Raw genomic sequence first — 26,843 nt, 5'->3', positions numbered from 1 at the left:
AGAGGCGGGCCTTAAATTTCCCCTGGCCACAGTGGTGTGACTCACCCTGGCTGGAGTTGGACAATTCATTATTTCAGCAGTTCTGGGCTGCCTGGCTTGCAGCATGATTAACAGCCCATCCCCGTGCGCATTGCAATGGAACAAAGACAAATTCTAGTGCCTCTCAGAAGGCAGGTACAAGGTACAGCTTCAGACTGGGCCCTGGGGACATTTGGCACACAGCAACTTGCAGAAGACAAAAGGCTTTCGTTCTGAACTGGGCTGCCCATCACAGAGGAAAAGAAGCATCACTAGGCTAGAGCTGCCACTCTGGATGAGAAACTAGCCAGGAGCCTAGCGCACAGCACTGCAGCCATGGACTCTGAGTTTTTGTGACACAGCTGGAAACACAGGGAGAAGACCAAGCTACTAAGAGCCTGGAGACCATTTCCTCATTCACAATATGAAGAGAACACACAGCATGCAGGGTTGATACAAGACTTCACTAAGTTGATATGCTCTGAGTGCCTAACATGACACCATGCACATAGCAGACATTTAATAAATAAGGTACAGAAGGACTCTTGGGGTCAGTTATTATCAACTAGCAGCTCAGTCAGCAAACCTGGGCTAAGTAAGAGGGCAAGAGCCCCACAGCCTAGAGTTAGAAGGCTGGCCTAGCAGAATCAGGGAGCTGAGAGGAAATAGACAGGACATTGTTTGTCTTCCTGCATTTTTCTAGCCTCCCACGGTGGGTCCCTACTGGCCGAGTGTGGTCAGACAGGCATGTAGAAATGGGATGGCCCAAGTATCCCACAGTGGGGGCAGCATGGTGTTCTAGACAGACAGACAGTAGCTTGATAACAAGCACACACAGCACGTATGGTTCTATCGTGCTTCCCAGCCAGGAAGACAGTCTTCCATTTGGACACATGCATGTAGTTTGTCTATTCTTTTTGAAATACTTCACTCGAAAAAAATCATATACGTGTGTGGCCCTTTAGGAGATCTACTTAGACTAGTGGTAGGAGCATTAGAGAAGCAAGTTCTAGTTCAACAGGAGGCAACGTGAGATGGACAACAGCCACAGGGAGCTGGGTTGTATGAAACTGCTTGTTTCTTTGGTCAAAAAAAAAAAAGCCACAAAAATCAGACTTTCCTGAGGTGTGTCAACATAAAGCTGCCCTATTCCACCTCTTACCACATGTCAGACACCGTGTGATAGCTTTATAAATATTAACCCACTTTATGGTGTTACAACATTGTGACATATAATTGATTATTCACATTTTGTACAGGCCCAGAGAAGTTAAATAGCTCCCTGGAGGCACCGCAAGAATAAGAGGCATGGTATGTTTTATAACCATCTTGTCTGACTTCAAAGTATCAATCATCTTCCCTCTTATTTCAGATACATACATGCTAGAAGGAGCCAAGGCAGCGGCAGCCATTGGTAACACCATTACAGAGAGAAAACAAAGGAAAGAGACACCTCCCATTCCTGCCACCTACACCTGATATCTGCCAAAGAGGAGACTGTGGGGAGACTTATCCTCCACTGGATCAGTGTTGTGCCTGAAGGAAGCAGACCAGCCAAGACAATCCCACCTGGTGGCACTACCTGGTGTCTGCATTGTTGTCTTCTGTCTGAACGAACTGGGGAGGACCTATGTATGGAGCTCAGTACAGAGGAATCAGGACACATGTACAAATGGAATTCCCACACTGCATGGCAACCTATACAATGTGTTCTCCATGACACCTGCCTTCTAGTGCTTCTCCCACTACACAGCTGCTCATCTGATTTCTAGCTGACCCTCTTGTTTGAAGGGACATTTGTACCTTGCCTGAATAAAATCTGTGTCTGCGATATTGAAGGAGCTAAGCAGGATTTTGTCTAGCAGGGGAAACACCTACACTTGAGAGGAGCTGCCACTTCTGTGAGACAAATATGGATAGGTGAATGACACCACATGCTAGCAAAGGTCAGGCTCAAAGGCAGGCACCCACTAGGCATGGGGTATGGGGACGAGACATTTTCTTGGACTTACTTCTATTACCTCACTACCTTAATTATATGAGTAAATTCTATTGATGCAAAAGCATCCAAACAGGACAGGAAAAATATGACCTAAGAATTCATCATTTAAGTGATCGGAGGCAAGGACTACTATGCACTCTAGGATATTTGTAGATTAACCACCACACCACTGTGTATGTGCATGTGTGTGTGTGCATGTATGCATGCATGTGTGTGCATGTATGTGTGTGTACATGTATGTGTGTATGTGTATGTGCATGTATGTGTGTGCATGTATGTGTGTGCATGTGTGTGAGCATTCATGTGCATGTGTGTGTGCATGTATGCATGCGTGTGTGTGCATGTATGTGTGTACATGTGTGTGTGTGTCTATATAAGGTCAGTGGGAGTAAGACTGTATTAAGAGGAAGATGCTTTGCTACTTATAATTGGGTATGTGTGTATGTGTGTATGTGTGTATTGCATGTATGTGTGTACATGTGTATGTGTGTCTATATAAGGTCAGTGGGAGTAAGACTGTATTAAGAGGAAGATGCTTTGGTACTTATAATTGGGTACCAAACACGAATGCTACTTTAACACCACATGACTCAAGTAGTACATAGTATTCCACTGGATAGAGAATTCAGTTTTTCTTCAACCAACTCCACTGGATGTGGGCTTGGCCACAGAGACCTTTCTTTAGTGGGTATCTGTTGAGGCAATTACTTAGGACTATAAAGTACCTGTCAGATTCCATCCCACTGAAATACAACTCATAGCAAGTTGGAAAAATACCAGTTTAAACAGCCTAGGAGTTTTGAACAGTTTTATTAATTTCAAATCTTTGAATGCTTATTATTAAATGGGAAAGCTTCCATTATTGCCCCACATACTTATCAGGGAAATGAAACCTTTCCTTTTGCTTGAAGTGTTTTGACAGAATTTCTGAAAAACGAGAAAGGAAAGGCCCCAGGGGAAAGCCAGCACACCAGACGAATGCAATGCAGACTCTCTTCCCAAGCATTCAGTGAGTTTCCCCTGCACCCAGCAGACTCCACACAAAACTGGACTACGGTGAAAACTCCATCTCTTCAAACTCCTTTCCACAGATGTCCTTAGGATATTCAGTTACTTAGACTTTTAAAAGAAACTTCTGAACTGGAGAGATGGCTCGGTCATTACGAGTAGGCACTGTTCTAATAGACGACCTAAGGTCAGTTCTGAGCACCCACATTGCATGGCTCACAACCACCTGCAAACTCTAGCTCAGAAAGATCTGACAGCCTCCTGTGGCCTCCAAAAGCATCTGCAGCCATGTATATATGTGCTCTCCTCTCTTTCTCTCTCTCTCTCTCTTTCTCTCTCTCTCTCTCTCTCTCTCTCTCTCCCTCTCTTTCTCTCTCTCTGTCTATCTCTGTCTCTGTTTCTCTTTCTCTCTCTCGCACACACACACATACACACACACTCTCTCATTCTCTCTGTCTCTCTCTCTGTCTCTGTCTATCTCTGTCTCTGTTTCTCTCTCTCTCTTGCACACACACTCACTCTCTCATTCTCTCTCTTGCACACACACACATACACACACACTCTCTCATTCTCTCTGTCTCTCTCTGTCTCTGTCTATCTCTGTCTCTGTTTCTCTCTCACACACACATACACACACTCTCTCATTCTTTCTCTCTCTCTCTCTCTCTCTCTCTCACACACACACACACACACACACACACACACACACACAGAGGCATACACAATTAGAATGAAATCTTTAAAAGGGGAATCTAGAAAAATAGGATCTTCTACCAGTCTTTAAAAGCATCTCAAAAAATAAACCACATAATAGCCAGTCAATAATAAAAAATGATAAAACAAACCAAGGTCTTCAGCATTTCATTTTAAAGCAAGAGATTTCCTGGTGAAGCTTACAGAATCCAGTGCTGTTCAAAGTATCGATTATTCAATCAACAGCACCTGAAAATGGTGGAACATACATTTAATCTCTGTGAGAGGTCAACATATTAAGGTCATTGCTGAGGCTGGGACTCCCGTTGGCTCAAATGGGCTATGTCCCCACTGGACCAAATCCAGGTCTCTGGTGAATGCTCCACTAGGAAATGGTTTATACAGAGAGAGCTCAGCTAACTACACACACACACACACACACACACACACACACACACACACACACACACACACACAGTGACTGATTAGATTGTTCCAAAGTCAACTTGCTGTCAAGTATTCCTGGGCACGAGGTAAGATACAGTAATGGAGAGGTTGTAAAGATCTCCATCTTCTCTGGTTCTCAGTAAAATTATGAAGTGGTTAAAATAAATCCTCCATGACTCCCTAGTATTCCTTTCTGCTTCATCTTTTTCATCTGCACTTCAGACAAGCCGTTTTTCTCCTTGACAGGCGAACAGCAAAATTCATAGCCTAGGCATGGAGTTTTCTTCCTTGTGATCAACTTATGTGCACAGCTATCTTTATAAATAAGTTCACACCACAGTCTAAATGACTGACATTGTGGAACCTGTTTTCTCTGTGAGAATCCTTTTAAAAATTCCTTTTTTAAAAAAAGTATTCTTACATATTGGTATCACATTAGTTCTAAACAGCATTTCTTAGCAGTAGTGTGAGAAAAGAAGTCCAAGATTTGAACTCAGTTCTAAGCTTTGGGCTGGCCAAAAGGAAAAGCTATTCTAGTTACTCTCCTAAAGACAAGTCAGCCAAAAGATCTTGTCTACGCTTCAGAACAAATGCACTGCACATAAATACAGCCCACCATGCTACTTAAAAGATTAAGACAGGAATGAAAAATTAGACACTCTGGTTCTTCCTGATATATTTTGTCGTATTTTAAATTTTACATTTATTTATTTATGTGTATGAATTTTCTGCATGTTGTTTCTGTGCAAGTGTGTGCCTGATACCTTGGAGGTCAGGAGGGGATACTGGGTTCTTTGAAATCGGAGTTAAAGATGGTTGAGCTCCACCATGTGGGTTCTGGAATTTGAACCCTTAGGTCTTCTAAGAGCAACAAGTGCCTTTAACCTATGAACCATCCCTCCAGCTCCCTCCTGATACATTTTGAAGTGGTTCAAATTATCTATGTCATAGATGTAAACCAGTTAACACATGTTAAATACAACCACAGTTTGAAGAATTGCTTATAGCCAATTAAAATATGCATATCTCATCTGGGATATATATTTTGTAGTGCATCCTCTTTTGGATTTGCAAATGGAATTATTCAAATGTGCTGATCATTAGCAGTTTAAATAAATGACATTTATTTTGGCAGGGGATTAATTTTTCACGAGGCAGCTGCTCTCAGACAGATTGCTGTCAGGTCATTAGAGGGACTAACTTGGAGGGAATAAGGGGATTATTATGTTTTCTCACTTGTATTCCTCTAAAGAGGTGAATGATGTCATTAATGCCCTGAGACACAGGGTCTCAGAGACTGCAGTGTGTGGATGGCTGTCACCTGATTTCAACAGTAGCCAAATGGGGAGAAGTACGAGAACTTTAAATGAGAAATTCCTCAAATGTACTGTTTGGATGAGAAATGTAAGATTTATAAAGAAACCAGGCAAATACCATACAAGACCAGGCTGCAGTAAAGAAAAACCCCATAAATTCTCTTCCAACAGAGGCTCTCTTGATACTGACTTACCTTAATTTTTTTAACATAGTCATTTAAAAAGGCAAATCAGACAAATCTGATATAATAACCAAACTGTATAATACAGGACACACAAATGCACACTGGACCTTCCTTTGCAGGGTGGGACATGTGACAACAGAGACCTGAGCAGAGTTGGGAAACCCATGTTCAAGTTGAAGTTCATTGAATATCACCAACTGGGTATGCACCGGTGAAGACTTGGCCTCAGTTTCCCCCTTTGTAGGGTTTTTAGGGAAAGTCCTTGAACTAACAAAGCAAACCCAGGTAGTATCGTGTTTTGCCCACAGGGCGTCTCTGCCTAGCTCGTAGCCTGAGAACCCTGCAGTTGCTCTAATTCTCATTGTCCACGGCTTCCCCTGCTCTTAACATGGATTTATGCAGAAGCAAAGTCCCCAGATGCTGCAGCTCCGGAGGGACTTTGTAAGGGTGACTCGTGTTACAGTATTGGCTAGAAGGACGGAATGAAGGAGGGCTGCCGGCAGAAGTTTACAGAATGTGACAAGGGATCCATCAAAATTCTGTGAGGTGCCAAGCTGCACTAGAGGAAAGCCAGGGCACAGACTTACATCCCACTTCACCCTCCAACAAAGAAGAAACTTTGAAATATCTACAGTGAACTCTGTAGAAATGAGGAACTTGACACCATTTAACTACAAAATGATGTCCCAATATTCATATTTCGGTTTAACATAAGAAGCCTTGAGAATATTAGCTTGGGGGTAGAATAAATAGGTTGGTCAGTAAATGCTGTGTTCTTGTTTGAATGGAGCAAGATGTTTCTCTGTGCTATTCATGGTAGCCACAGATAATTAAAATAGTGTGCAGCCCATTTGAGAAAGCTAGAAGGCTTGATTCCTACACTTTTATGACAGAGCACATGTGTGCAGTTGTACATATGTCTGCACCTGCATGGAGAGGACAGACATCAGTCTTGGCTATTGTTTCTCAGGGGCCTTGAATTTTTACACAGAGTCAGTCACTAGCTTAGAACTTGCTAGAGTGGTTGGCTAGAAAGGCCCAGGGTCCTCCTTGGAGCTGGGACTATAAGTCTGCATCACCATGGCTGCCTTTTGGGCGGCTTCTGGAGACCTTCTGCTTCAGAGGCAGGCACATTACCAACTGAACTACCTCTTCAGGCTCTCTGAAAACTTTCACCTTAAAAGATGACATCTAAACAGAGGAATATATTTATCCTGATTTAAATATTGTACATATGTAAAAGCACTACCTGCAACTCCTTTAATATTTACAGTTGGAATATATATTCTTTGGAATAATTTATTATTTATTCATTTTACATTCCAATCACAGCTCCCTACCCCTTACTCTTCTTCCTGTTCTTACAAATCCTTCCCCCAATATCCACTCTCCCCTTTTTCTGAAAAGGAGAAGCCCCCCTTACCCCCAATGTGCTTAGTCCCAGCAGGACTAAGCACATCCTCTTGAGGCCCAACCAGTAGTCCAGTTAGGGGAAGGGGATCCAATGGCAGGCAACAGAGTCAGTGACAGCCCCTGCTCCAGTTGTTAGGGGAGCCACATGAAGACCAAGCTGCACATCTGCTACAAATGTGTGCTGTGGGGCTAGATCCAGCCCCTGCAGTTGGAACATTTTTATGCATCATTAAAAATGAATCAAAAGACTTATTAGATAAAAAGGATAATAATAATGATATAAATGTTGCCAAAAGTAAACTATAACCAACAACATAAACCTGCTTTATTTCTCAAGAGTAAGAAGAATAAATTCAAAAGCATAGAAAATAATTTCGACACCATTTTGTAAATAGGAAATCAAATATGATGGGTAAAGTCATTGAAACAGTTAGTACTTGAGCATCTTACAATCTTAGATTCAGATAATACTTTTTAGGTCTCCTTTGTGTTGTGTAAGTCACATCACAAATGCCTGTGAGGATCGTCCCCTGGAAAACTTAAGGACAAGGGGCTGGACATGACTTCATAGCGCAACCAACTCATACCTTGAAATCATACGTGGCATCTGGGTTCTCATCACAGGCAATGACTTCGGGTGCCATCCAGTAGGGGGTCCCGATGAACGTGTTCCTCCTGCCCACTGTTCGGTCAAGCTGGGCACTCACGCCAAAATCCACTAATGAGAAGACAGTTGAATAAATTAGAACCTCAGGTTGGATGTGAGGGTAAAATGAGGTAAAATTTACCCTCGCGTGGTAAACTGTATATAGAACATTTAAAAGTTATGATTTTAATCCGATTTATTCTGTCAGCTTGAATAATATAGAGAATAAACTCAATTGAGAAAAGCATCTCATTCAAGTCTGTAGGGGCTTTTTTTTTTTTGATAGATGGTTGTGAAGGGGCCAAACCCACGGTGGATGGAACCATCCCTGGACAGGCAATCATGGGGAGGTTAAACAAACAAACAAACAAACAAACAAACAAACAAGGCAACTAGACAGAGCAAGCCAGTAAGCAGCACTCTTCCATGGCCTCTGCCTCAGCTCCTGCCACCAGGTTCCTGCCTTGAGTTCCTGTGCTGACTTTGATCAGTAATGGAGTGTGGCCTGAGAGTTGTGAGCTGTAATAAACCCTTTCCTTAATCCATTTCTTTTGGTCATGGTGTTTTATTACAGCAGGAGAAACTTCATTAGGATAGATTTTAACCACATTTTATGCCCATTTTCTGGGCCACATAAAGCCCTTAAGATGGCATCATCCTTCCTTCCATCCATCCCCAGAACATTTTCATCTTCTGCCAGTGAGATTCTACACCACTGACCAATAATGTTTACAGCTGTCATGGCCACAAATGGTAACACAAAATGGCAATGGAGACCTAAGGGTTTGTGTCAGATGGACAACATTTTCACATGCCATCCTGCAACCGTTGGTAAGCAGTGTGCCTATTGATCCAACCACCCGCGTGCTTGGTTTTTCAAATCTACAATGGGAAGGCGAAGACGGCAACACACAATGAGCCTGTTCACATGAGCTCATCTAAGTGTCTCTTGAGAGATGCGGCATACATTATACTCCCTACAAGTGCTTGTTAATAGCACCAGGAAGTTCTCTGGGCTAGATCATCCAGTCTCTAGACATGCATCTATTTAGGTGCACAGTGTATGCTCTTCTTTTTAAAAGCAAAGGCCCATGGGATGAATGTTTGGCTCCAATACAATGGGAGATTGTGTATCTTAGCAAAAGGGAAGGACAAATGTTCAAATCTCCTTGAAAATGAACAATTCCATGGACAGAAAATCCCTTCTAGGTAATAAAAAGAGAGCGTTCCTGGATTTTCTGTGAAAGGGCTCTAGAAGAGATGTAACTCCCAGCCTGGATCAGTCTTGGGAAGAACGTCTCCTTGAGAGTTTGTGTCGATGGATCTGACCTGTGGGAAGACTCGGCCCACTACAAGTGTCTCCATTCTCTGGATTGGGGTCCTGGGCTGTCTCAAAGTGGAGGATGTGAGTATGTAGGCATTCACTCTCTCTGTTCCTGGCTGCGAATGTGACTAGCGGCATCCAGTTCTAGCTGTCTGGACTTTCCCCACTGATGGGCTATAATCTGGAAATGTGAGCTAAGACAGATGCTTCATCCTCTAAATTGTACTTTTTTGTTTTTGTTTTTGGGGGGAGGGGTGGTTTAGGACACAGCAACATAGGCAACGAGGACAGGCTCTGGTGGATTTGCCAAAGAAAAGGATTTCTCAGGCTGGAGAGATGGCTCAGTGATTAAGAGCACTGACCGCTCTTCCAGAGGTCCTGAGTTCAATTTCCAGCAACCACATGGTGGCTCATAACCTGCTGTAATGGGATATGATGCCCTCTTCTGGCGTGTCTGAAGACAGCTACAGTGTATTCATATACATAAAATAAATAAGAAAAAAAAATAAAAGGATTTCTCCCCCACCAACTCTGTCAGGGTGAACTGGGGCGAACAGGGTGTATGCAAAATGGACTCTGGAAAATCCCTCTGGAAATTCCTACAGGAGGTGTAGGAAATAATAAAGTAAATTTAAGTACAACTCAGGCCCATGGGAAGTTAGCAGAACTCAATTATTCAAAATACTTTCTAAAGTGAATAATTTTTCAGAAACAAACCCAATCCAAAATACCTAGGGCCATCAGTACCCCATCACATCGGCAGTGATGCAAACCATTATGAAGTGTATGGGATGATACCCAGGACTGTTACTTCTAATCGTTACAGAGAATAAACTTGTACACAGTGCTTAGGTGTAGGCTTCTAGTCACCACACAAGCCATTCTTCAGGATGGTTTTGGAAAAATACTTTTCAAACGGACAAAAATGCCTTTCATCTTTGGGGAAATGCCCCACCCCCAAGTCCACAGTGACAGGTTTATATAAGGGACTGCTGACACCTATCAGCTCCAGCAGTGCTGTGGCTCATGACACTGTTCATACCTAGCTTAACTTCTGCATTTTCAGTCAGCAAGACATTCTGTCCTTTAATATCCCGATGAATCACTTTGTGCTGGTGCAGGTGACTCAGGCCCTAGTGGAATAGAGAGGCAAGAGAGTTAAAAGAATATAAACGAAGATGCAAACAAACTTTTGAATGCCAACAATCACCCTCAAACTCAACTCACCCAGAGATACTGATAGGAGCTGATTTCATTTTCATACGGCCATGCTGCTGAGCTGAGCACTCACTATCAGCACCAACTGACACACACACGTGACATTATGCTGAACAAAACACATTAGCTCTGACATTGGTAGACCTGTTAGATAGGATGGGGAACTGATGGCCCTGTGTGATTAGAAGCCTTCACTTAAGCACTGTGTGAACAAGCTGCGTGTATAGTGGTACGGCTGGGTACCTGCTTGAATTTCAGTTGGCACAGTGCTCTGGGAGTGAGGTCTGTGTGTGTGTGTGTGTGTGTGTGTGTGTGTGTGTGTGTGTGTGTGTGTGTGTGGCATGGGCTAATTTGTAATAGACACATTAACAGAAAACTAACCTGGTTTTACCAAACTTTTGGACAGGCATTTGAATTTAAAAGTTATCTTCAATTATACAGTTTTAAATAAATACAATGACATATGTTTCAGGCCAGCCAAGGACTTTCCTCTCAGTATTATTTGGTATGGTTTACACTACAAAAGAAAAATGATCTGGGTAGACAGTGTAGTCAGTCAAGTGCTCGACCTTTAGCATGGGGACCTGAGTTGGATATCACACTCAGAGAGGCCAAGCATGATGGTGGTGCTGGGGAGGCAAAAATAGGGGGGATGCCCAGGTTATGGGGAGGGCACTAATTGAACATTGATTTAATGAATTAGCAAACTTGGTTTACAGGCCAGTGAGAGACCCTGTCTGTAAAAAGCATTGAAAGGCAGCAACCAAGGGATGACAGCTATAGGAGTCTTTCAGTGTATACACAAACACAAATGTGTGCACACAGACCTATGTACACACAGACACATGTGCACAAAGACACATGTGCACACACAAACACACAAAACAGAAACCACTGCTGCTTTCTTAGTTGACTTATCCTGTCCCTTCATGACTTGATAACTTCGAGACTTTGTGCAGAGTCTGTGATATTAAGAACTCAACGACATCCACACCCGACTGTCTGTCTCTCCAAGAATTGCTCTGATTTAGACTTTTGTTATGGTAGTGTGAGTTCTATGAGAAACAGATTTATTCTAAGAAAATCAGATTTTTTCAGATATACTATAACAAAATAATATAAAAATCGGTTTTGAAGCAAAATACATGGGCTAGTACTTATAACATGATGCTATCATGCACCTGAGTGTTGTGATTTTATTATGATTTTCTCTTCTTTTAATTGTTCTTTACATATAACATAACCATTATATAAAAGATAAGGCATACAGATACACAAACACATTCATGTACACACACATACATGCACACAGGCATATATATACTAACACACACAAGGTAATTTTTCTTGTTGAAACAACAGGCTGAGAATAAGTGAGGGGACAGTGGAAGGCACTGCTTTGGTAACACCTCTACTACTACTACTACTACTACAACTACTTCTTCTTCTTCTTCTTCTTCTTCTTCTTCTTCTTCTTCTTCTTCTTCTTCTTCTTCTTCTTCTTCTTCTTCTTCTTCCTCCTCCTCTTCCTCCTCCTCCTTCTCCTCCTCCTCCTCCTTCTCCTCTTCCTCCTCCTCCTCTTTCTCCTCCTCCTCCTCTTTCTCCTTTTCCTCCTCCTCCTCCTCTTTCTCCTCTTCCTCCTCCTCCTCTTTCTCCTCCTCCTCCTCTTTCTCCTTTTCCTCCTCTTCCTCCTCTTTTTCCTCTTCCTCCTCTTCCTCCTCTTCCTCCTCTTTCTCCTCTTCCTCCTCCTCTTCCTCTTCTTTTACTTTTTTAAAAATAGGATCAGTTTGGCTCTAGGTAGGCAGTGATCACCTTTAAATGCCTTCTTTTACAGCACATAAATGTAAGTGCTTGGGGGACTAAAGACCCCTTTACCCTTACCAAATTAGTTGTGCTATGCAATACACAGTGGGTCATCTCAGAAAATTCTTGTAACAAGAGATCAAATATTCCCTCCTATTGACTGTCTTTTCCCACATGCTGGCATCATATGGGAGAAAGTGTTGGAAGGAGGAAGAAACATACATTTTCATAAATTTAAAAAGTCTGTGGTGAATATCTGTGCTTCCTTTAGAGCCCTGAGGACAAATACCTGCTCCCTTGCTAGATCTTCCAAAAGGGCAAAAATGAACCCATGGGGGCAGGGGTGGGAGGACAGAACTGTTCCTGGAGGCCTTATAGATCCCTGGTGCCCACTGATTGGCCTCAAGGACTAAAGGTCTAGTGCTTTATGAATGATGGATAGAAATTCATCTATCCATTCATCTGTCATTGTTGTGTCAATGACAGAGCAACCCTCGGAGATAACTGTCTGCTAAGATGGAAATCAGAGGCCTCAGCTTGCTTCTTCTCAAGTTTTGTTTTCTTGTTTATTTCTTAAATCACTCCCTCAAGCTATAGACTGTATTACTCCACCTTGTCTGGGAACAGCTTTAATGTGAAGCTCCCTACGTCATATATACAAACATGAGGTAGATTGTGACTGAGAGACATGCTGAAAAGAACTGACTCCTGGTTTCCATGTGCACGTGTATTCACACACAAACACTCACAGAGATAAAAACAGAACAAAACAGCACCTAAAAATAGGTGTAGTGGTATGTTCCCATCACCTTAGCACTTAAGAGTTGGAGGCAGAAAAGTCAGAACTTCTTGGTCATTCTCAACAATGTAGGAAATTAAAAGCCAGCCTGGGCTACACAAGACCCTATCCTAAATACATACATACATACATACATACATACATACATACATACATACATACATACAGTGGTTTTTCTCTTTGCCATTTGTATTTATTGGTATAAGTTGATTGTATAAAGCAGGTGCCCATTTCACACTGTCACACTGATAGTCAACATGGATGGTGATATAAAACCATGCCCACAGTAGCCTTCTTTGTCATGTATCAGTGTTTGTATGACATGGATCTATTCAGGGGCACCTGATTCTATGCCCCTGACCCTTGTCTAGTCTTGTTACTTAGCAACCTTGAATAAATTCTGATAGTTGAGAGCATAAACTCTGTCCTTTTATTCTTCTTTAAATTTTGAGCCATTTCTGTGACCATAAAATTTTTAAAATCTAGCTTGTCCACAGAATACTTAGAGGAGTTTTGATTAGACACTTCAAGAAACCATGAATCGAGCTATAGAGAAGTGACATCTTTGTCATAGTGAGAATCCTATGAAGCTGCATGCACCATCATGTACTAAGGGCTTCTTCTATGTCTCTCAGTATAGTCAAAGGAAGGACATCATTCTTCTTCTGTAGGTCTGCTTCGAAATATCTGACTTGTTTCATGCCTATGCCCAGTGCTAGATTGAAGTTTTATTTTCTCTTTGTTTCCTTCTTAGTCTTGTTTTCATTTAACAACCACACATTATCTCTGTATATCTCCCATCTTTCTCAAAGTTCATCCACCCACAGGACAGACAGGACACCACAGGACACGTAGTGAAATGAAATTTTAACTTCTGATCCCTTAAACTAAGAAGGCAGAGCTTATCGATAAATAATGACTGTTGATCAGAGTAAGCAAACAAGCATATCCAACCATCATCCTTTATTTAAGGGGCTAAGCCTCAAAGAATTTTCTTAAGGTGCAAACACTTAAACTAGCCTGTAAACACAGGCACAAATAAAGTGACTTAGTGGTGAGGAGGTATTACAACATTAGTTATGCAAATGGACACTCCGAATGACTAACCAGCATATCTCAATCCATTCCCCACAGGATCTAAAATCAAGTTTGTAATAAAGAAACCCCCACCAAAAATAAGTGTTTTGTTGTGGAAATCATGCAATGTCAACTTCCCAAATGAAAGTACACATAACTTTGACTATCTAGAATGGTCCTTGGTCCATCAATGCTGCCCTATCTCCAAACCACAGTTACCACCATTAATGTTAGAATAAACCGTCCATCAATCATCTATCTATATCTACACACACACACACACACACACACACACACACACATATATACACACATATATACACATATACCATCTATCATCAATTTTTTTTACCAATCTATGATCTATATATAATCTATTCATCATCTTTAATCTATCTATCTGCCTGCCTGTCTGTCTGTCTATCTATCTATCTATCTATCTATCTATCTATCTATCAATCATTATCTACCTACCCATCTACCTACTTACCTACCTTCTTTCCTACCTACCTTTAGGGGAACATAGCCATGTGTAGACCAGCTAGCCTTGAATTCATAATCTTCTTGCCTCAGTCTTCCAAATGCTCACTTACAAAGGTTCACCCATGCCGAGATGGTCAGAATAAGCCATTAAATACATTTCTATTGCATTTACAAACTTCACTAGAAGGACTGAACAGAATAGAATCTCCATCAAGACATCCCACATCACCGGAAGGAACTGGGAGGCCCGCATTGCCCACTCAGCACTTACCCGTAAGATCTCCCTGCAGATGTATGCAATCCACTCCTCTTTCAATGTGTTGCCTTTCGTGTTCTTGATCAGGTCAGTGACAGAGCCAGCACCACAGAACTCCATAACCAACTGGCAAAGGAAGGGAACAGCATTTGTTATAATCACACTTGGCTGCAATTCCTTACTAAGTTGGGTTTAGAAAGCAGCCTGCTCTGTAGTCTGTTATTTATGAATGCCATTCCTGCAATGAAAACGCAGTCGTAAAACAATATTTAAACTCTCATCTTTTCTAGTAAGTTCTTGTGAAATTATAGAGAGAAAAGATTACTTTTACAAACGTTCATTATATTTTAGGGGTGTGTGTGTGTGTGTGTGTGTGTGTGTGTGTGTGTGTGTGTAATGCAGGACAAATTGTGGTAGTCAGTTCTCTCTTTGTACCATGTGGGTCCAAGATATCAAACTGAGGTCATCAGGCATGATGGCCAGTGCACTAAGCCATCTCACTGGTCCAAGATTGTTATTATTTTTAAAGGTGTTTTAAATAGTATTTTACAGTCAGAAATCGAGAACGTTCTCCATATTCTAAGGCTTGTTTTGTTATTTTTGTATAATAGGGGCAGATCAGCACCTCAGATGAAGTTGAAACTATGGCTGTGAATTGAGTGTGCAGCTGTCCTTGTGCCTCCTACACCGCAGAACCTTTCTCTGTCTAAAGCAGCATGGCTTTCTAGTCCCAAGCTAGGATGGTACTAGTGTTTGTGTTATTGGTTTGGATGTGACACGTAAGCTGTCAGAGTGCGGACTATCTGGTTTTAATTAACTTCAGTAAGTGTTCCCAGGAGGTTGGACACATCAAATAAATTCAATAAACAATAAACTCTAATTTAGCACCTTTCATCCAAAAAGCTGCAAGCAGTCTATAAATATAAACTCATTACTGTACTCAGCAACTTTAGAAATCGGGCAGAGGGTAAGCGCTGCAGCAGAGCAGAGGCTGGAACTGGGACTTTCCCATCCCTCCCCAGGCTTGGAAAAAGCAATTCAGTTCCATCCTTTCTCTGTGACATAGTCTTCAACCAAAAAGTCCCCTTGATTAGATAATAATGGCTTTTTATAATTAATTAAAATCATTTAGAATAATTAGTCATCAGTCCTCAATTTGATAGGAGAGAGAGAAGCAAAGCAGAGGCACAGTAGAGTCCACATGTGTGTATCTGATCTGTGTCACCAGAGCCTTAAAAGTCACCTCCAGGCGGGGTGGGGGATGGAGAGGTAGTTGGGGGAGAAAACACTGGCTGTGCAGGTGTGAGGATTCCAGAGTTCAGGACCCAGGTTAGTTCTGAAGGATTTGGCTTCCTGCCTGTCAAGTCAGCCTCAGGAGAAGGAGAGGAGATTCTCAAGAGGAAGCTGCCCCGTGAGACCAGCCATATCAGTGAACTCTGTGTTTGACTGATAGAGCCTGCCTCAGTGAGTAATGTGTAAGAGAGATCGGATGATCACTGACCTCAGCTGCAGAGCTGCAGTCTTCTACATGCACAGGGGCATACATTTGTACACATGAAGATCAGATACTACACAGACATGCGTGCGTGTGAGCACACATGCACACACACACACACACACACACACACACACACACACACACACAAAGAAAGAAAATACCCAACTGGGTGCAATATTTTTAGGCAGAAATTAGATTGTGCTTCCATTGTCTTTGCATGTCTGACAGGGGGTCAGATCTCACAAAATGGGGCCAAGGGTGCAGCAGGGTTGGGAGTGTGGTTGCCTAGCATGTGAAAGCCCTGGGTTTGGTCCTCAGCACCACCTGTAATCCCCACATTAGGGAGGTAGAGGCAGGAAGGTCAGATGTTCAAGGACAGCCTTTATTACATAGTGTGTTTGAGGTCAGCTTGCGCTACATGAGACCCTGACTCAAAAAAAGGCAACAAACAAAACATGAAATGCATTTCCTGTGTGAGCTTCCATGTCTGCTCTGACTAACAGTTGGATCAAAGCTGCTTTCATAGGAAACTCTTGTTCTCTTTTCCAGAGTGCCTATGGGTGTGCCAAGGCTTTCCTGTAGGAAGATCTGGAAGTGTAGAATAAACTACATTCCAACCATGGAGGGCTGAATTCTTTCATATGTAATAGCCAGGCAGCTCACAAAGACCAGAGAGGTCAAGGATTCAGGGGTCAGAGATAGGATGAGCAGTCTAATGTGTGACGGCAAAGCATTGGCGTTACCTAGAGACTCCAATGCAATAATGGTGTCACTCACAAAGAGCACGACTGCCACAATTAGAAGCAAAGAAGCAAATAAATGACATTATGAAGTCAAGAGAACACAAAACCAAAAAGAAAAGCAAGGAGAGTCTACTATCATTGTCCAGATGCATGTGCGCTTGCCAGGGCACACGTCAAAGCACTTTCATGGCGGCTGGAGGAGGACGCCAAGTGTCATCATCTACAACTCTTCCTTTATTCCCTTGAGACAGGGTCTCTCACTGAACCTGGGTTCTCTTAGGCTGCTGGACATCAAGCCCCAGGGGTCTGCCTCTCAGCCTCCCTAGCACTGGGGTTATAGGTGTATATGGCCATGACTGATTTTTTCTTTATTATTTATTTTCTTTCATTAATTGGTTCTTCACAGGGCTGTCAGCTTCTCTCTCTCTCTCTCTCTCTCTCTCTCTCTCTCTCTCTCTCTCGCTCTCTCTCTCTCTCCCTTCACACACACACACACACACACACACACACACACACAAACACTCCTATATTTTTGTCTTCCCAACTTTTCCCTCTCTTTCCTCATGTCCCTCCCTCCTTCCCTTTCTCTTTCCTTTCCAGACTCCCTGTGGGCAGTCATGGCTTCTAAGTGTTTATGACTGCAAGGGCCATCTCATGTCCAGAAAACAGCACCCAATTGTACCCCTACCCTTCAGCTCCCACAGTCTCAGTTTCTAAGGGAGGGCTAGAGATCTGAACTCTCGTCCTTAAGCCTGCACAGCAGGTACTCTTAAGCCATTGAGCCATCTCCAATTCTATTGCAGCTTTCTTATAACATTTTAACATTGGATGTTTAAATAACAGAATACATGAAATGCCTAGTCAATAAAGTATTCTGTCTGATAACGAGACATGTAATAGAAATAGAATGCCACTATTTTGTGCTTCTTAACAAACTAACAGACCCCAGTGCCACTCATTCATGATGGTTAGCATGAAAACACAAGAAATAAAAACCATTTGTCTCATGAGAAGAGAATGCAGCCCTATGAGACAGTTTCCTGAAACAACAATGAACTGCACAAATGTAACTGTACTCTGACCTCCAGTGCCAACCACCCACCTCCTTACAGGAAACCGGAGGAGGTATGGACGTGGAATGCAATAAGGATGCTACCAGCAGATCTAGGGAATAGTTTCTTCACAGCTAAACTACATAGGAAGAAGAAAAAACAATCACAGAAGAAAAGCCTGCAGACTTAAACTCATCTAAATACACATCAACAGATTCCAACTGACAGGCTTTATTTGAACACTGATTTTTTAAAGTAGCTGTTATTTGAAGTTTTTATATTTTTTTCTTTGTTTTGTCAGGCATGTTGGCACACGCCTTTGATCCCAGCACTTGGAAGGCAGAGGCTGGCATGTCTCTGTGAGCTCCAAGCCAACCTGGTCTATATATCAAGTTTCAGGACAGCCAGGGTTTCACAGACAGACCTTGTCAAAAAACCAACAACCAAACCCCAAAGAAACCGAAGAGACCTAAACCAGAAAAAGCAACTTATTTTTTTAAACAATTGCAACTTTTTAATTATGATTATAAATGTAATATTTAGAGAAACTAAGGAAATACAATTTGGAGTTTTTTTAAATGTGGTGATTTTGTGGTTATTAAAAATCCTCATATTTAAGACATATGTGCTGAAATACTTCTGTGCAGTAAAGTACATTATTAAGATAGCTAAAAGGTTTTATAAAGTATAGTAAAGAGATTTTAAACTTTATTATTCTGTTTTTCCAGCAAACATATCTGTGCTCCACATGTGTTCAGTGCCCAGGGAGGCCAAATGAGGTCAGCTCATCTGAAGTTCCAGATGGTAGCGAGCGACCGTGTAGGTGCTAGGAATTGAACCTTGGTCCTCTGAAAGAGCAGCCAGTGCTCTCAACTTCTGAGCCATCTCTTGAACTCCATTTTGAAAATATTTAGAATGCATGTCTGATATGGGTGTGGTATCCAGAATTTATCAAGAACTCTCATAAGGTGACAACAAGAAGTTCCAGTTTAAGCTTGAGTATAAGAGTTGGGTGTGGTGGTGCACAGTGATAGGCAGACGCAAGAAGACTGGGGTGAGCTCCTCGCTAGTCTGAGAGAACTTGTCTCAAAAACATAAATAACAATTCAAATCAATGAAATGGAATTAGAATGAGCAAAGTACTTGAGCGGACATTTCTCTAAACTTCAACAAATGAAGTGACCAGTGATGGCCCTAAACGATGCTGATGACGTCATTAGCCACGAGGAACATACGAAACACACAATGAGGTGTCACAGCACCCACAAAGATGAGTATAATTTTAAAAAAATGTAGATCAACTGGAGCCCTCATACATCACCAGTGACTATACAACACGATGCGGTAACTGCAGAATTGTGAATTCTTCAGCAAATTAAATATAAAATCAACATAAAACCCAGTTGTTTTCCTTGAAGGTTTTTACAAAAAGTATTGAAACTAGATATTTAACAAAAGCCATAACAGGAGTATTCATAGCAGTACTTCTTAAAGAAGACAAAAGCTGGGAACCAAAATTTCATCTGCAGGTGAACAAACTGTAGTCTGACCACACAGTGGAATATTATTTGGCCGTGGAAATAATGACTGATAGCACACGGATGAATTGTGACGACACCGTGCTGCATGGGAGAACATGGACAAAAGTGGAACTGTAACATGTAGCTCCATTCCCATGAAACAGACACACTAGACGGCTGCCTAGCGATAGAAAGTGGGCTCAGAGGCTTCCTGAGAGATGGGGCATGTGGAGCAGGAGTGAGTGAAGGCTATAAAATTCTCGGGGGATGGGGAGATGGATAACTTTAGAGCTAGGGAGTGGGGGTGCCTTGAACAGTACAATGAACATGCTGTTGCCCGTGGATTACTATTTTAGAAGTAGCTAAAACCGAAGGCACCTAATACTACATGTATTTTAGCAGAATTATTAAAAACGTTGTATTTGTCTCAATGCCTGAGTGGAGGAAGCAGAGGATCGTGTAGGAGGCAGAGATTAGACACTGGTGGGAGGCTTTCTGGGCTAGGTTGGGTACATGAGTGCTTCTCACATGGTTCTGTCCACTCCTGTGTACCTGGAATTGCCACTATGTAGAGAACCATGCTTCAGTGCCTGGAGGATGAACCAAAAACACATACTGGGGCACATGATGAAAGCATCTTCCCACACGAGCCGAGCATGTCTGTGTCCTTACCTCCAGTCACATTTTGGAAAAGACATAGTGGCTAGACATCCCAGGGATGCATCAACAGCTCTCATGTCATTTAGAGAAAATGTCCTACTATTGGGTCCTATTAGGCCACATAATTGTGGTCCCCAAAGAGAGAAGTGGAAGCCAGCAACTCCAGCCTTTCAAAATTAGATTGGACAAAATACTTTCAAATGTTCAGTTGGAAGCACGCCGGCTCTAGCCAGGCACTAATGTCAGTGATTTCTATAATCTGATCCTCTGTTCAACTGCAGCTGAAGGCCTCTCCATTCTTTTCATCTCACTGAGGAACGAAATGATTGTTAAATTATGTAATGGGACTCTAAAGAAAGAAAGAAATCGAAAGAAACCAGAACTTGCCAGCAATGGGTTCCTACATCCACAGGACAACACTGATAATTACTGCCACCACACAGCAGGGACCTTCCCTCCCCGCAAGTAGCCCTATCTCATTAATAAGGAGACACAGGGCTCAACATGCCGAGCCCAGCTGAGTGAGGCAAATCAAGAACTTTACATCTCACACGGAGGATGCAATGGATCACTAATATCTCCCTGGAAAGAACGTTTTCTGGGAGTTTATACTAAGGCAATGAGACACACCATCACTCACATAGAGCTTAATGTGCTGGGTACTTAACAGCTTGGTGGTTTACAAACAAAAGAAAAAGTAAACAAAAATCTTTTACACGGCTCTCGTCCTAGTTCTGTTATGAGAACTGAGATTTCTATGGCCTTTGGCCTTACCCATAGTGAGTATTCATTAAGTACTCAAGGCCAACTTTAAAAACATCATCTTAGTGGCTTCGTGACCTTAGAGGCTGCATCAGTTACTTGACCTGTTACAAAGGCATGTTGTGTCACAGCCCAAAGGCATAGCCTATTGCCCTGAGTAAGGAGGAGTGTGGGGAGACAGAAGCATCTGGTTACATGGTATCCATAGTCAGGAAGCACAGGAAGACGAGTGCTTGTGTTCATCTGGATTTCTCCCTTTTGTTCAGTCTGGAACCCCAGCTCATAGAATGGTGTCACCCTAGTGGACAAGCCTTCTAGATCAATGGACATAGTCAGATATTCCTTCACAAACATAGCCAGAGACTAACCTACATCATACATCACAGACGTGGCCAGAGGGTTTTCTCTTGGGTGATTCTAGACCCTATAAATGTTTCTTCTGTTTTTTCTTCCCAGTCCCATGTTCCCAGAGATAAGACTCAATCTCAAAATGTCTATTGGCCATATAGCTAGGCTTTTCTGTAACTAGATCATAACTTAAAATAACCCATTTATTCTAGTCGACATTCTGCCGTGTGGCTGGTTACCTGAGCTCAAGTGCCATGCGTCTGTCTGGACCTCACCTCTTCTAGGGTGAATCTCCCACTTGGCTGTATCCCAGCCTCTTTCTACCTCCTGATGCCCCCCTCCTATTTCTTGCCTAAGCTATAGGCCATCACATTCTTATTGGCAGGGGCCAAATCCATACAGACAAGATAGTCCCTCTGTAAGACCCTGTCAACTTGATAATAAAGATAACCACCAGGGACACATTCCCTAACCAGGCCCATCCCATCTCCACTCTGGTAAAATGTTATGAATACGATGGCTCTGGGTTTGAAGTGTTTGTCATGCAAACACAAAGACCTGAGTTCCACACACAGCACCCAGATAAAACTGCAAGAGCTACCTGCACTTGTCAGAGTAGTACTGGGCAGGCAGAGACAGGAAGATCTCCAGAGCTTGGTAGCCTAACATTCTAACCTAATTGGCGACCTAATTGGTTAGAATAAGAGATGCCCCAACTTGTACATACACGCATACGTGCGCGCACACGCACACACACACCCCCTACACAGACACACACACAGACAACACCAGAGGTCAACTTTCTGCCTCCTGGTGCTAACACACACATATGCAGGTACATTGCACAAAAGTTAACATGCATATACATGAAGCATAGACATACAGCTCTGAGGTGAACATTTGTTTCACTAATAAATGAAAAGCTGTCAGTAACTAAACCCCTCAAATACATATTGCTTACTGCCTCACAGCACGGTCACTCTGTCCTAAATGTCGACTTCACTTGCATGGTAATGACACAGGGCAGAAGGGGCTTGAAAGGCAACGAGCACAGGTGCTTCTAGGCCTCTGATAAACAGCACAAGTCATTTTGCTCAAGTTTGTACCACAAAACAAGGAGACAGTCTACCCTGCAGACAACATTTCGGTCTGTGCACAGTAATGAAAGTGTTGGACAGGATACCGAAAGAAATCTGAGGTTTAAAACTCTCCAGTATCATCTGAACAGCTGGGTCAGAAACGATTCATACCACTTGGGAAGAAAGAAAGGAGGCTAAATTGAATGTGGTGAGAGAAATGTGCTTAGGCAGATGGGGACTGGCTTGGGGCCTGAAGGATGTATTCTAAAAAGAGCATGGTTTAATGTGACTAGATTATAAAAAAAATGCTTGGATTACTTGGATAACTATGTCTGTCTAAGTGAAAAAGGTTGTTTTCTAAGAACTGAGTCCTGACACATTTCACGATTCGCATGGTCGATCGTTAGAGATTTTTGCCAACTGCCTTACATTACTAAGAAACATAATATTGTCTCTTTACAGTGTTGGGGTAGAGATATTACTTGGTGCTGGAGTACATGGGAAGCTCTGGTTCCAATATATCTCTGTCTCTCTCTGTCTCCGTCTCTCTCTTCTCTTTCATGTGCACATACACAGGTATATATATAAACACATATGCACATATGTAGATACATGCACACACATGTATGCAAACACATGTATACATGCATGCATGCACACATGTAAACACACACAACACACACACATACAAACACACATACATATATATACACATACACACACACACACACACACACTCACGTATGCACGCACACACACATGCATGAATTTCCCCAGGACTGTGCTTTATTCTCCACCTACCCTAGACATGACAGAAGCATGAGTCAGTCCTGACTTCAGTCTTTACAAGGCTCAGGCACAGTTCTTGGCAGAGAATCATGAAATACAACAGTTTCATTTTACAGACTCAGTGACTTCTGAGGGGATTCTGAAAGTCAATTCTGAGATGATTTCCCAGGTCCCTAAAGGATTCAGTCCCTTGCTAGTTCATCAGTTTTAAGTTCCTATAACAAGGAACAAGGTCTCAAGATGGCATTTTAATGCTGTAGGTCCTAAGGCAGAATGCCTGGACAGGAATCCACCAGTCAATCACCCACAAAAATAGGTGACAGTGAGTAGATCCTTTCTCTTTAATGGGCATGGGAGGGTCAGGCAGAAGAGGTGGGAACAGGGCCAAGGGCTGGAGTTCTTCCTAGGATGAACCAAGCCTCTTAAGAGGCTAAGACAAGGTTAGAAGCAACTTCCAAGAACTCCCAGCCCAGTAAAGAATCAGCCTAGTGACCTTGGAGGCTTTGAAACCTCAGGGAGGAATGTGGTATTTTTATCTTATGTGGTTGGGAATAACCACAGATCCCATCTGCATGATTTATGAAGGTGTGAACCAAACTCAAAATTCAGCAGCTTTGTAAGAAAAGGCTGATTCACTTGCCAGGGGTAGTTTAAACCTCACAATAGGAAATGCCTTCAGACAGAAACACAAAACCAACCTCAACAGCCTCGAGTATTCAACTCTAAATGAGCGTGTATTGAGGTTTAAAAAGAAAAAAATTATTTTTAGACTTGAGAATTCTCAAACAAAGTATAAGTTATGCAAAGATAAAAGGACTGCCAAGCATCCCAAAGGCTGTCGATAAGGCTTGCGGACAGGCTTTTACTCTGCTAGTAACAAAGGCATTTTGAGTATTCTGAGCCAACTGGTATTTTTAGCAAGCAAAGCTTGCCTACAGGCCAAGACCATGGTATCAGTCATCCATGTCCAAGCAGAGTCTGTGTGACAGCATTACATTTCACAAGTAGCCATGTGAGAACTCCTGGGTAATTTCCTTAGTAAGAGTGAATCACCACATACATATGAGCTCCAAATATTCTAACAAAAGACTTAGAAGAAATGTAGGCTGAGGCAACAGCTCAGCTAGGAAATGCTTTCTCCACAAACATGAGGAACCAGATCTCTGGAACCCATATAACTACACAGGCAGGGGATGCTGGAAAAACAGAGACAGGCAGGTCCCTGGAACTTAATGAACAAGCTTCAGGCCAAGGTCTTGTCTCAAAACTTAAGTTGGATGGTTCTTGTGGAATAGTACTTGAAACTGTCCTCTAGCCTACACATATACCCTACCACAGATACATAGATTTTTACACACACACACACACACACACACACACACACACACACACACATACACACACACAAATAATAATAATAATAATAGTGATGTATAATTCTGTATCTCAAAATATTAAACAGAAAGGAATTAGGAGTAAGGTTTTAGTCAGGTTAAAAGAAGGAAAGTCAAGCTGTGGAAATGTCTCACTATTATAAGTAATAGTACTTTCTAGGCAAGCAAGAGGCTATGACTTCAAATTCCTAACACCCTTGTAAACTCTAAGCTGCATGTGATGATATAACCCAAGTGCTGGGTCACAGACATTTAGGTGGATCATGGGTGACCACAAGGCAGGCAGCCTAGTCAAAAGGAGCATTGAGTTTGGAGAAGACACTTTGTCTTCAAAATAATAATGTGGCAATAAGACTGAGGACAATAGCTAATGTCCTCCTCTGACTTCTGTACACATTTGTGTGTAGGTGTGTGTTGTGGTGTGTGTGTGTGTACACATTCAGTGCTCCCCACCCCAAATAGAAAAACCAAAACCAAACCAAAAAACCAAATAAAAGACATAGACTTCAAGTGTTGACAGCTGAAGGTCCTGAGAAGCGAGGTGTGAACAGGGGCTTTAGGTCAATGTTAATCTAAAATGGGAGCCAGGAGCTTCACGATCAGTTCTAAATATAGACAAAGTCGTCCTTTTGCTTATGTGAAGGCAGTTTAAACACTTTAAATAAAATTTCTTGGGATAAAAAAAGAAATCCTGTTTCCATCCTGTCAGCAAACCCCTACCCCAGTTCATAAAAACTGCACCCAGGCCAAGGCAGAGGCTCCTGCCCGAAGCCATTCTTCTGCCTGTCTTAGACTCCCATATTTACAAAGCCCCATCGTTTGAGATTTCTTCTCTCAAGTAATGAGATTAACTTAGTGTGTGTCTACAAAGGAAGTCTTCTGCTAATAAAAACAACAACCAGTGGTTGAAATGGGTTTCTTTTAAAGGGGGGAAGGCTCATTTTTTGATAGCAGGACTTAGAGGAATTTTAAGGCCCAGTTGCAAAGGCTCAGCTCCTGGAGGCTGAATATTTGTGAACATGATCCTCAGCAGGTCACCCTGAAAGCTGATATTCTGTTCATTGTTTAAGAATTCTATACATGCCTAAAATATATAGTGATCATACCCACCCCCAATCCTTCTCCTGCCCGAGTCCCCTCCTTACTGTCTCCTTTCCAACTGCATGCCCTTTTTGTCATAGCCTGAGTTCAGTCAGTGTTGCCTATAGGCACAGGCGCATGGGCATCCTATTTGGGGCCTTTTGCCTGAAGCAAACTGACTCTCCCTACCCAAGAGATCCCAACCACCAAGCTCTTGAGCTAGGGCTGGGGTTTATGAACCTCTATCCCAACTGCATAGTAGTTTTGATTGGCTTCACCTTGTGTGAGTAACCTCGATTGCTGTGAGCTCATGGGTGTGACAGTTATGGAGTATCTAGAACACTGTTTAAAGCACTCCTTCCCAAGTCCCACTCTTCTCTAGTGCCCCTGAGCTCTGTTGGGATGAGGTATGGTGCAGATACACTATACTATGACCTATACTGAAACACTGAACCAGCCCACATTGAATTTGGGCCTAGTGTCTGCTACAATACAGGAGCAATAGAAATGGACAATATGACCCATTGAGGCTGAGGTGTTGTGACCAACCCGAGTAAAGGCAGTTCAGTGACATCTTGCGTTCAATAGTCTCAGCATGTTATTCTACGGTGATCTCACACAGGAGCTGGAGAAGTAACTGAAGGCATGGGGTCAACTGTACATAAAGAGCAAAGGGCCCGGACCCGTGGTGCAGGCTGAAGCAACACCTATGACTTCTTGGGTATCTGGCACATCTGGGCATCTGGCACATCTGGGCAGCCAGCACCCTGATTCCACACGTTGCTGCGATGTGGGATTTCAAGCCAAATATTTCTAGATCATTTGATTATTTTCAAAACTTTTCAAGGAATCCAGGATTCCATAAGAATCTGTTCAATTTTTCTAATATTGACTTAAGTAAAACATCACTACTTTATGGAGCCCAAACTAAGTATACTTATCCTCCAGGTTGTCAGTTGGCAAACACACAGGCCTGGTCTAATTAACATTTTATAAAATAGAAACTAAGTGTTAGAGAGCTTGCTTCTCCTGCTGCTAGAACCCAGATCCATGGATAAGCAGACCAGGTTGTGCCTGACCATTAGATAGATGCTCAAATGTACTGCACATCTCTTCCATTGTGCATTTTCTACATATGCACACATGTGCAGGAGAGCATGTGTGCTGCTGAAGGTGTTCCACTCGATCACTTTCCGCCTGGCTGCCTGCAGCAGTCTCTGGAACCTTATC

The 26,843-nt window shown here is 42.4% G+C and overlaps 1 protein-coding gene across 9 annotated transcripts in view; it reads right to left on the bottom strand.

Moving 5' to 3' along the window:
* Positions 1 to 26,843, bottom strand: part of Tnik (TRAF2 and NCK interacting kinase) — a 398,674-nt gene that overhangs the window by 113,357 nt on the left and 258,474 nt on the right. For all 9 annotated transcript variants that reach the window (NM_001106422.1, XM_087618702.1, XM_087618687.1 and 6 more), the window contains 3 exon segments: positions 7,670 to 7,800; positions 10,095 to 10,185; positions 14,704 to 14,814. In NM_001106422.1, coding sequence (NP_001099892.1) covers positions 7,670 to 7,800; positions 10,095 to 10,185; positions 14,704 to 14,814 — 333 coding nt within the window.

This window comes from Rattus norvegicus, chromosome 2, assembly GCF_021556685.1.
Source record: "Rattus norvegicus strain SHRSP/BbbUtx chromosome 2, alternate assembly SHRSP_T2T, whole genome shotgun sequence".
NCBI classification, from domain to species: Eukaryota; Metazoa; Chordata; class Mammalia; order Rodentia; family Muridae; genus Rattus; species Rattus norvegicus.
Note: the sequence above shows the minus strand (reverse complement) of the source record. Positions and strands in the feature narration are given on the sequence as shown.